This window comes from Coturnix japonica, chromosome 10 (assembly GCF_054131305.1).
Source record: "Coturnix japonica strain WE chromosome 10, WE-NBRP24, whole genome shotgun sequence".
NCBI lineage: Eukaryota > Metazoa > Chordata > Aves > Galliformes > Phasianidae > Coturnix > Coturnix japonica.
The window spans coordinates 4,461,673-4,474,708 of NC_140672.1; the positions used below are offsets into that span (position 1 = coordinate 4,461,673).

The window sequence follows — 13,036 nt, forward strand, 5'->3', positions numbered from 1 at the left end:
ATACCCCATAGAGCCACATAGACACCCCATGGAGCCCCACAGACACCCCATGGAGTTCCATAGAGCCCCATAGTAACCCCATTCTGCACCACTGTGCCATATAGAACCACATAGCGCCCCATAGGTAGCCATAGTACCCCATGGAAACACATAGAGCCACATTGACACCCCAGAGTGACCCATAGCGCCCCATAGGGGCCCAAAGAGACCCCATAGCACCCCATAGCTACTCCATAGTGCCCCATAGCAGCCCATGGAGCCTCATAGACACTCCGTTGTGCCCCACAGCGCCATATAGCACCCCATAGGGACCCATAGACACACCATACTGCTCCGTAGAGACCCACAGACACCCCATAGTGCACCACAGCACCCCATAGTACGCCATAGTGCCCCATAGATACCACATAAGGACCTATAGCCACCCCATAGAGCCCAACAGAACCCCATAGAGACCCATAGAGATCCACTGAACCCAATACAGACCCCATACAGACCCCATAGAGACGCATAGACAACCCATAGAGCCCAAAGTCACCCCCTAATGCCCCATAGAGCCCAATAGAGCCCCATAGGGACACCATAGCGCCCCATAGAACCCCATAGAGCCCCATAGAGAACCCATAGCCACTCACAGAACACCACAGAGCCCAATAGGCACCACATAGTGCCCCACAGCCACCCCATAGTGCCTCATTCTGCCACATAGACATCCCATAGAGCCCCATAGTGCCCCACAGCGCCACACAGTGCCACACAGTGCCCCATTGAACCCCATACAGACCTCATAGAGCACCACAGAGCCCCCATACCCCACATAGCGCCCCATAGACACCACATAGAGCCCCATAGAGACCCATAGAGCCCCATAGACACACCATACTGCTCCATAGAGCCCCATAGGCACCCTACAGTGCCCCATAGCCACTCCACAGCACCCCATACTACCCTATAGCTCCCCATAGACACCCATAGCATCCCATAGGAACACAGAGGGACCCATAAAGACCCATAGCGCCCCATAGACACCTCATAGAAACCCCATAGAGCCCAACAGAACCCCATAGAGACTTACAGCCACCCTATAGCGCCCCATAGTGCACCATAGCACCCCATAGTGCCCCGTAGCCATCCATACTGCCCCACAGACACCACAAAAGGACATATAGCTGCCACTTAGGGGCCTATAGAGCCCCATAGGCACCCCATAGCGCCCCATAGCAATCCCATTCTTCCGCATAGAGCCCCATAGCGCCCCATATCCACCCCATAGCACCCCATAGAACCCCATAGTACCCCATAGAGACCCATAGCGACCCCATAGTCACTCGTAGCGCCCCATAGGAACCCAAAGATACCACAAAGCACCCCATAGCCACCCTACAGCACACTACATCCACCCCATAGTGACCCATAGACACCCCATAGGGGACCAAAGAGACCACAGAGCACCCCATAGCTATTCCATAGTGCCCCATAGCAGCCCATGGAGCCTCATAGACACTCCATTGTGCCCCACAGCGCCATATAGAACCACATAAAGACCCACAGACACCCCATACTGCTCCATAGAATCCCATAGAGACCCACTGAACTCCATAGAACCCCATAGACACCCCCATAGAGCCACCTAGAGCGCAATAGAGCACCATAAAGACCCCAGAGCGCCCCATAGAACCCCGTACTGCTCCATAGACACCCCACAGAGCCCCATAGAGAACCCATAGCCACCCACAGAACACCATAGAGCCCAATAGCACCCCATAGGCACCCCATAGTGCCCCATAGACATCCCATAGAGCCCCATAGTGCCCCACAGCGCCACACAGTGCCCCATTGAACCCCATACAGACCTCATAGAGCCCCATAGACACACTATACTGCTCCATAGAGCCCCATAGGCACCCTACAGTGCCCCACAGCCACTCCACAGCACCCCACATTACCACATAGTGACCCATAGACACACATACCATCCCATAGAAACCCATAGGGACCCATAAAGACCCATAGCGCCCCATAGACACCATATAGGGATCCCATAGACACCACATAGTGCTCCATAGCTCAGCATAGAACTCATAAAGACTCATACGGACACACAGCGCCCCATAGCCACTCCATAAAGCCCCATAACCATCCCATAGACACCCAATAGTGCCCCATAGACACCCCATAAAGCCTCATAGCCACCCCATAGACACCAAATAGTGCCCCATAGACACACCATAAAGCCCCATAGCCATCCTATAGACACCCCATTGAGCCCCATAGACACCCCATTTTGCCCCACCGTGCACCATAGAACCACATAGTGCCCCATAGGTAGCCATAGTACCCCATGGAAACACATAGAGACCCATAGACACCACATAGACACCCCAGAGTGACCCATAGCGCCCCACAGGGGCCCAAAGAGACCCCATAGCACCCCATAGCTACTCCATAGTGCCCCATAGCAGCCCATGGAGCCTCATAGACACTCTGTTGTGCCCCACAGCACCCCACTGCACCCCATAGGGACCCATAGACACACCATACTGCTCTGTAGAGCCCCATAGACACCCCATAGTGCCCCACAGCACCCCATAGAACCCCATAGTGCCTCAAAGACACCACATAAGGACCTATAGCCAACCCATAGAGCCCCATAGACACACCACAGAGATCCCATATCACCCTATAGTGCCCCATAGACACCACATAGTGCCCCCTAGACACCCCATAGGACCCCATAACACCTCATTAATATTTAATTAACTAATTAATAGAGCACATAACGAACGATGCTCGCCCCCCGGATCTCTTTGATCCTATGGCAATGGCGGAGGACATTGAGGATGGAATAAAACCCCATAGGACCCCATAGAGCCCCATAGAGCCCACATAGAAACACCGCAGAGACCCATAGGACCACACAGAAGCCCATAGGAGCCCATAGAGACCCTTAGAACCCCATAGGGCCTTATAGAGCCCCATAGGACCCCATAGAACCCCATAGAGACCCATAGAGACCCTTAGAGCCCCATAGAACCCCACAGAGACCCTTAGAGCCCCATAGGCTCACATTATAACCTGTTCTACCCATTATGACGCCACCTAGTGGCAGCGGATGGTATTGCAGGCCCCCATAGTACGCCATAAGACCCTATAGGACCCCATAAGACCCCATAGACACCCCATAGAGCCCCATAAGACCCCATTAATCTTTAATGAATTAATTAACAAAGCACATAACGAACAAGGCCCCCCCCCGGATCTCTTTGATCCTATGGCAATGGTGGAGGATGTTGAGGATGGAATAGAGCCCCATAGAACCCCATAGAGCCCTATAGGACCCCATAGGACCACATAGAACCCCATAGAGCACTATAGAACCCCATAGAGCACCATAGAGACACATAGAGACCCATAGAACCCCATAGAGCCCCATAGACTCCCATTATAACCTGTTGTAGTGCCACCTAGTGGCAGCAGATGGTATTGCAGGCCCCCATAGTACCCCTTAGAACCCTATAGGACCCCAATAGGACCCTATAAGACCCCATAAGACCCCATTAATCTTTAATGAAGTAATTAACAGAGCACATAACGAACAAGGCCCCCCCCCCGGATCTCCTTGATCCTATGGCAATGGCGGAGGACGTTGAGGATGGAATAGAACCTGCGGTCCAACTTGACGTGGCCCAGCTCCTTCAGGTCGGCCTCGACCACAAAGGTGGCATCTGGAAAGGGGTGGAAACAGTCATGATCCCATAGGATCCCATATAAACCCCATAAGACCCCATAGACCTCCATAGTCCCCATAGGATCCCATACGACACCATAGAACCCCATAAGATCCCATAGAAACCCCATAGGATCCCATAGGAACCCCACGAGACCCCATAGAGCCCCATATGACCCCATAGAACCCCATAAGACCCCATAGAAACCCCATAGAATCCCATAAGACCCCATAGGACCCCAGGATCTTAGGGGGTCTAATGGGGTTCTATAGGGGTCTATGGGCTCTATGAGGTCTATGGGGTTCTATGGGGTCCTATGGGGGTCCTGTGGGGCTGCTGGAGGACTAATGGCTGCCACTGGAGGACTTATGGCCGCCCCTGGAGGACTAATGGCCTCTTCCCACTTTCTGTTTCCTCCCTACCTCGCGTCTCATTGGTCTCCTCGTCCCGGAAGCGCTGGTAACGGGGTCGAAGGGCGACAGGAAGTGACTGGGGGGGGTGACGGAGGACGTCGTATTTCAAGATGGCGGCGGCGCGGATGGATTCCAGGGCCCCGTTGATTTGGGGCAGGGTCAGACGGCCACGGAGGTACCTGCCCCATAGAGAACCCCATAAGACCCTATAGGGCCCCATAGAGCCCTATAGGACCCCATAGAATCCCATAAAACCCCATAGAACCCCACAGAATCCCATAAAACCCCATAGAACCCAATAGACCTCCTGCTATAACGCCACCTAGTGGCAGCTGATGGTATTGCAGGCCCCCATAGAGCCCCATAGAACCCTATAGAACACATAGGAACCCGATAGAGCCCCATAGACCCCATAGGATTCAGTGGGACCCCATAGGACCCCATAGAGACCCATTGGGACCCATAGAGCCCCACAGAGCCCCACAGGATTCAATGAGACCCCATAGAATCCCATAGAACCCAATAGACTTCCTGCTATAGCGCTACCTAGTGGCAGCTGATGGTATTGCAGACCCCCATAGAGTTCTATGGGGTCTTATGGGGTCCTATGGGGTCTTATGGGGTCTAATAGGATCTTATGTGGGTCTATAGGGTCTTATGGGGTTTAATGGGGTCTATGGGGCTCTATGGGGTTTAATGGGGTCCTATGGGGTCTAATGGGGCTCTGTGGAGTTCTATGGGGTCTTATGGGACCTTATGGGGTCCATATTGGGTCCTATGGAGTCTAATAGGATTTTATGTGGTCTAATGCGGCTCTATGGCATCCTATGGGGCTCTATGGGGTCCTATGGGGTTCTATGTGGTCCTATGGGGTTCTATGAGGATCTATGGAGGTCTATGGGGTCTTATGGGGTTCTATGTGGTCTTATGGGGTTCTATGAGGATCTATGGGGTCCTATGGGGGTCTATGGGGTCCTATGGGGGTCTATGAGGATCTATGGGGTCCTATGGGGGTCTATGGGGTCTTACGGGGTCCTATTGGGGACAGAGGACGTCGTATTTCAAGATGGTGGTGGCGCGGATGGATTCCAGGGCCCCGTTGATTTGGGGCAGGGTCAGACGGCCACGGAGGTACCTGCCCCATAGAGAACCCCATAAGACCCTACAGGGCCCCATAGAGCCCTATAGGACCCCATAGAACCCCATAGAATCCCATAGACCTCCTGATGGTATTATATATAGCTGATGGTATTGCAGGCCTCCATAGAGTTCTATGGGGTCCTATGTGGGTCTACGGGGTCTTATGGGGTCTTATGGAGTCCTATGGGGTCTTATGGGGTTTAATGGGCTCTATGGGGCTCTTTAGGGTCCTATGGGGTTCTATGGGGTCTTATGGGGTTTAATGGGCTCTATGGGGCTCTTTGGGGTTCTATGGGGTCGTATGGGGTTCTATGGGGTTTCTATTGGGTTCTATTGGGTCTTATGCGGTCTAATAGAATCTTATGGGGCTCTATGGGTTTCTATGGGGGTCTTATGGGGTCCTATTGGGCTCTATGGGGTCCTATGAGGTTTAATGGGGTCTATGGGGTCTTATGGGGTGCTATGGGCGTCTATGGGGCCCTATGAGGTTTAATGAGGTCTATGGGGTCTTATGGGGTTCTATGGGGGTCTATGGGGTCCTATTGGTTTTTATGGGGCGCTATGGGCCTCTATAGGGTCTTATGGTGTCCTATTGGGCTCTATGGGGTCCTATGGGGTCTTATGGGGTTCTATAGGGGTCTTATGGGGTCCTATTAGTTTCTATGGGGTCCTACTGATTCCTATGGGGTCCTATAGGGTTTAATGGGGTCCTATGGGGGACTCTATTATGCTAATAACCCCCTCATTAGCGTAATGAATATGCAAATGAGTACCTGGGAATGGCCTCGAACTCCTCGGGGCTAATTAACGTCACGTCCTTAATGAGCTTCTCCTCCTTAACGGGCTTCTTATTAGCATGCTCATTAGCTATGCACATATTCATGAGGCTCATTTGCATGGCACCATCCCGCAGGGCTTCCATTCGCTCCTTGGCTTTCTACAATGAGCCGCATTAGCATATATTAACATATATTAGCATATATGAGGCTCTGTGATAGCCCAAAGGGGTTAATTAGCATATATGCTAATGAGGCTCACCCGTAAGTGGGATGCTAATGAGGCTTGCTCATTAACATGCGCCTCCAGCTCGTCCAATAGGAGGTGGAGGGCGGCCATCTTGGATCCCACATCCGCCAGCTGGTCATTGCCTTATATGGAGCGAGGCTCATTTGCATACATTTGCATAATGAGTATGTGAGACCCCATAGGGGTCCCATAGGAATCAATGGGACCTCATAGAGCCCCACAGAGACCCCATAAGAGCCCATAGAAACCCCATAGGACCCCATTAAACCCCATAAGACCCCATAGGAACCCCATAGGACCCCATAGAAATCACACAGATCCCATAGGACCCCATTAAACCCCATAAGTCCCCATAGAACCCCATAGAAACCCCATAGAACCCCATAAGACCCCATAGAACCCCGTAGGAATCAATAGGACCCCGTAGGACTTCATAAGTCCCCACAGAGACCCCATTAACCCCATAGAAACCCCACAGGACCCCACAGAAACCCCATAGAGCTCCATAAGAACCACATAGAGCTTCATAGGACCCCATAGAGACCCCAATAGGACCCCATAGAGACCACACAGGCCCACATTAAACCCCACAGAACCCCACAGAGGCCCCACAGAGCCCCATAGACGCCACAGAAACCCTATTAGACCCCATAGAGACCCCGTAGAACCCCATTAACCCCACAGACACCCCATAGAACCCATAGGACCCCATAGAACCCTATAGGACCCCATAGACACCACAAAGGACCCCATAAGATCCTATGGGACCCCATTAAACCCCATAAGTCCCCATAGAGACCCCATAGAAACCCCATAGGACCCAATTGGGTCCCCATAGAGACCCCATAGGACCCCATAAGAGACCCCATAGACACCATAAGACCCCATAGGACCCCATAGGACCCAATAGAACCCCATATAAACCCCACTGAACCCCATAAGACCCCATAGAGACCCTATGAGACCCCACAGGACCCCAGAGAACCCCATATACCCCATTGAGCCCCATTAACTCCATAGAAACCCCATAAGTCCCCACAGAGACCCCATAGAGCCCATAGAGACCCCATAAGTCCCCATAGAACCCCCACAGAACCCCATAAGACCTCATAGAGCCCCATAGAAACCCATAGGACCACATTAAACCCCCATAGGACCACACAGAGACCCCATAGAAACCCCATAGGAATCAATAGGACCCCATAGAACCCCATAAGTCTCCACAGACACCCCATTAAAGCCCCACAGACACCATCAGGCCCCATAAAAGACCCCATTAGACCTCATAAGACCCCATAGAGACCCCATAGAAACCCCATAAGACCCCATAGAGACCCCACAGGACCCCATTAGAGTCCCATAAAGACCCCATTAGACCCCATAGAAACCCCATAACACCCCATATAAACCCCATAAGACGCCACAGAAACCCCATATAAATTCCTTAGGATCCCATAGAAGCCCCATAGAGACCACATAGGACCCCGCAGAAACCCCATAGAACCACATAGGACCCAAAAAGGCCCCCATAGAGACCCCATAAGACCCCATAGACCCCCATTGGACCCCATAGGGCCCCATAGAAACCACATAAGACCCCATAGAGACCCCATTAGACCCCATAGAACCCCACCGAGCCCCACTAAACCACATAAGACCCCACAGGATCCCATAGACCCCCATAGAAACCCCATAAGTCCCCATAGAAACCCCATAGGAACACATAGAGCCCCATAGAACCCCATAAGACCCCATAGAGCCCATAGAGACCCATAAGACCCCATAGAGACCCCATATAAACCCCACTGAACCCCATAGGACCCCATAAGAGCCCATAGAAACCCCATAGAGCCCCATAGAGCCCACAGAACCCCATTAGACCCCATAGAAACCTATAGAGACCCCATAGGCCCCCCATTAAACCCCAAAAGACTCCATAGGGCCCCATAGGACCCCAGAGAGCCCCATAGAACCCCATATACACCCCATAGGAATCAATAGGACCCCATAGAACCCCCACAGGACCCCATAGAGCCCCATATAAACCCCATAGGAATCAATAGGACCCCATAGAACCCCATAAGTCTCCATAGACACCCCATTAAAGCCCCACAGACCCCATCAGGTCCCATAAGAGACCCTATTAGACCTCATAAGAACCCATAGAGACCCCATAGAAACCCCATAAGACCACATAGGACCCCATTAGAGCCCCATAAAGACCCCATTAGACCCCATAGAAACCCCATATAAACCCCATAAGACGCCACAGAAACCCCATATAAATTCCTTAGGACCCCATAGAAGCCCCATAGAGACCCCATAGGACCCCGTAGAAACTCCTTAGAACCCCATAGGACCCAAAAAGGCCCCCATAGAGACCCCATAAGATCCCACAGACCCCCATTGGACCCCATAAGGCCCCATAAGACCCCATAGAAACCACATAAGACCCCATAGAGCCCCACTGAACCACATAAGACCCCATAGGACCCCATAGACCCCCATAGAAACCCCATAAGTCCCCATAGAAACCCCATAGGAACACATAGAGCCCCATAGAACCCCATAAGACCCCATAGAGACCCTATGAGACCCCATAGAGCCCCATAGAGCCCATAGAACCCTGTTAGACCCCATGGAAACTCATAGAGACCCCATAGACCACCCAATAAACCCCAAAAGACTCCATAGGGCCCCATAGAACCCCCATAGGACCCCATAGAGCCACATAGAACCCCATATAAAGCCCATAGGAATCAATAGGACCCCACAGAACCCCATAAGTCTCCATAGACACCCCATTAAAGCCCCATAGACCCCATCAGGCCCCATAAGAGACCCCATAAGACCCCATAAGACCTTACAGGACCCCATTAGAGTCCCATAAAGACCCCATTAGACCCCATAGAAACCCCATAACACCCCATATAAACCCCATAAGACGCCACAGAAACCCCATATAAATACCTTAGGACCCCATAGAAGCCCCATAGAGACCACATAGGACCCCGCAGAAACCCCATAGAACCACATAGGACCCAAAAAGGCCCCCATAGAGACCCCATAAGACCCCATAGACCCCCATTGGACCCCATAAGGCCCCATAGGGCCCCATAGAAACCACATAAGACCCCATAGAGACCCCATTAGACCCCATAGAACCCCATAGAGCCCCACTAAACCACATAAGACCCCACAGACCCCCATAGAAACCCCATAAGTCCCCATAGAAACCCCGTAGGAACACATAGAGCCCCATAGAACCCCATAAGACCCCATAGAGCCCATAGAGACCCATAAGACCCCATATAAACCCCATTGAACCCCATAGGACCCCATCGAGACCCCATAAGAGCCCATAGAAACCCCATAGAGCCCTATAGACCCCAAAGAACCCCATTAGACCCCATAAAACCCCATTAGACCCCATAGAAACCCATAGAGACCCCACAGGCCCCCCATTAAACCCCAAAAGGCTCCATAGGGCCCCATAGAGCCCCATAGCACCCCATGGAGCCCCATTAAGCCCCATAGAATGCCATAAGACCCCAATAGAGCCCCATAGAGCCCCATCGGACCCCACAGAGCCCCATAGAATCCCATAGAGACCCAATAGGACCCCATTAAACCCCATATAAACCCCATATAAACCCCATAGGACCCCATAGAGCACACAGAACCTCATTAGACCCCGTAAGACTCCATAGGGCCCCGTAGAAACCCCATAGGATCACATAGAGCCCCATAGAACCCCATAGAGACCCCATAGGACCCCACAGGACCCCATATAAACCCCATTGAACCCCATAAGACCCCATAGAACCCCAATGAGACCCCATAGGACCACATAGAGACCCCATTAGACCCCATAGAACCCCATAGAGCCCCACTAAACCACATAAGACCCCACAGGACCCCATAGACCCCCATAGAAACCCCGTAGGAACACATAGAGCCCCATAGAACCCCATAAGACCCCATAGAGCCCATAGAGACCCATAAGACCCCATATAAACCCCATTGAACCCCATAGGACCCATAGAGACCCCATAAGAGCCCATAGAAACCCCATAGAGCCCCATAGAGCCTCATAGAGCCCATAGAACCCCATTAGACCCCATAGAAACCCATAGAGACCATAGAACCCCATTAAACCCCAAAAGGCTCCATAGGGCCCCATAGAGCCCCATAGCACCACATGGAGCCCCATTAAGCCCCATAGAATGCCATAAGACCCCAATAGAGCCCCATAGAGCCCCATCAGGCCCCATCGGACCCCACAGAGCCCCATAGAATCCCATAGAGACCCAATAGGACCCCATTAAACCCCATATAAACCCCATAGGACTCCATAGAGCACACAGAACCTCATTAGACCCCGTAAGACTCCATAGGGCCCCATAGAAACCCCAGAGGATCACATAGAGCCCCATAGAACCCCATAGAGACCCCATAGGACCCCACAAAGACCCCATAGGACCCCATAGAGACCCCATAGGACCCCATATAAACCCCACTGAACCCCATAAGACCCCATAGAACCCCACAGAGACCCCATAGGACCCCATAGAGACCCCATAGGACCCCATAGACCCCATATAAACCCCATTGAACCCCATAAGACCCCATACAGACCCCATAAAAACCCCATAGAACCCCATAAAGCCCCACAGGACCCCATAAGACCCCATAGAGCCCCACAGAATGCCAGAGGACCCCATTGAACCCCATAGGACCTCATAGAGGTCCATAAAGCCCATAGAACCCCATTAGACCCCATAGAAACCCATAGAGACCCCATAAGATCCCATAGGCCCCCCATTAAACCCCATAAGACTCCATAGGGCCCCAGAGAGCCCCATAGGACCCCATAGAGACCCCATAGAACCCCATAAGACCCCATAGAGCCCCATAGACACCCCATAGAGCCCCACAGAACCCCATACAGCCCCACAGAGCCCCATAGAGACCCCATAGAGACCCCATAAAAGCCCATAGAAACCCCATAGGACCCTATAAGACCCCATAGAACCCATAGCACCCCATAGGACCCCATAAAAACCCCATAGAGACCCCATAGAGAATGAACCCCCACATGAAGCCCCACCGAGGGCTTTTAATTGGAGGAGCCGTTGAATGGCCGCCATCTTGGAGCTCAAATGGACCCGGAGATCCTCCAGCTCGACGGACGCCATCTTGGATCCAAAGAGCCCTTCTCTTCCGGTATGGACAGGAAGAGACGCCATCTTGGATCCCCTCCAAGCCTTCTTTTCCGGTCTGGAGAGGATGTGACGCCATCTTGCATCCAAACAGCACTTCTCTTCCGGTGTGGACAGGAAAAGACGCCATCTTGGTTATGGGGTCCTATGGGGTTCTATGGGGTCTAATGGGGTCCTATGGGGTCTAATGGGGTCCGATGGGGTCCTATGGGGTCTAATGGGGTCCGATGGGGTCCTATGGGGTCCTATAAGGTCTAATGGGGTTAATGGGGTTCTATGGGGTTAATGGCGTCTTATGGTGTCTATGGGGTCCTATGGGTTCTATGGGGTCTCTATGGGATCTTATGGGGTTCTATGGGGTTTAATGGAGTCTTATGGGGTTCTATGGGGTCCTGTGGGGTCTAATAGGATCTTATGGGGTCTATGGGCTTCTATGGGGTTTAATGGAGCCTTATGGGGTCCTATGGGGGTTCTGTGGGGTCTCTATGGGTTCCTATGGGGTTTGATGGAGTCTTATGGGGTTCTATGGGTGTCTATGGGGTTAATAGGGGCTTATGGGGTCCTATGGGGTCCTTATGGGGTCTCCACTTTTATAGGGTATCTATGGGGTCTAATGGGGTCCTATGGGGTTTATATGGGGTCTTATAGGGTTCTATGGGATCTTATGGGGTTAATAGGGGTTTATGGAGTCCAATGGGGTCTTACAGGGCTTCTAAAGGGTCCTATGGGGTCTTATGGGATCCTTATGGGGTCTCTATGTGGTCTTATAGGGTTCAATAGGGTCTTATAGGGTCCTATGGGGTCTTACGGGGTTTATATGGGGTATAATGAGGTTTAATGGGGTTTTATGGGGTCCAATAGGATCCTATGGGGTCTTATGGGATCCTATGGGGTCCAATAGGATCCTATGGGGTCCTATAGGGTTTTATGTGGTCTTATGGGGTTAATGGGGTCCTATGGGGTCTCTATGGGGTTAATAGGGGCTTATGGGGTCCTATGGGGTCCTTATGGGGTCTCCCCTTTTATAGGGTATCTATGGGGTCTTACGGGGTTCTATGCGGTCTTATGGGGTCCTATGGGGCTCTATGGGGTCCTATGGGGCCCAATAGGATCCTATGGGGTCCTATGGGGTTTTATGGGGTCTTATGGGGTCTATGGGATCTTATGGGGTTAATGGGGTCTTATGGGGTTCTATGGGGTCCTATGGGGTCTTATGGGGACTTATGGGGTTTCTATGGGGCTCTATAGGGTCTTATGGGGTCCAATAGGATCCTATGGGGTTCTATGGGGTCTAATCGGGTCTTATGGGATTTCTATGTGGTTAATGGGGTTTCTATGGGATCTTATGGGGGTATATGGGGTTAATGGGGTTTAATGGGGTTATGTGGGGTCCTATGGGGTCTTATGGGGTTCTATGGGGTTTATATAGGGTTTTATGTGGTCCTATGGGGTCTCCCCTTTTATAGGGTCTCTATGAAGTTCAATGGGGTCCTATGGAGTCTTATGG

At 52.0% G+C, this 13,036-nt stretch overlaps 1 protein-coding gene across 7 annotated transcripts; it reads right to left on the minus strand.

The window, feature by feature from the left end:
• Positions 1–3,192: 3,192 nt before the first annotated feature.
• Positions 3,193–11,514, minus strand: SKA1 (spindle and kinetochore associated complex subunit 1). 7 transcript variants are annotated; one of them, XR_014932403.1, is made up of 6 exons: positions 11,418–11,514; positions 6,320–6,429; positions 6,055–6,218; positions 5,171–5,276; positions 4,151–4,320; positions 3,548–3,725 (listed from the first exon to the last, which is right to left on the minus strand). XR_014932403.1 is itself a non-coding variant. In XM_015850943.3 (5 exons), exons 1-5 carry the CDS (start codon positions 11,503–11,505, stop codon positions 3,577–3,579), a joined length of 693 nt encoding a protein of 230 aa, XP_015706429.2. In that variant the 5' UTR covers positions 11,506–11,514; the 3' UTR covers positions 3,193–3,576. The 7 variants fall into 7 exon arrangements, 5 of the variants coding, with proteins under 5 accessions (XP_015706429.2, XP_085366722.1, XP_085366720.1 ...); XR_014932402.1 differs by having other exon boundaries at positions 11,406–11,514; XM_015850943.3 differs by lacking the exon at positions 5,171–5,276 and having other exon boundaries at positions 3,193–3,725; positions 11,406–11,514.
• Positions 11,515–13,036: the final 1,522 nt, after the last annotated feature.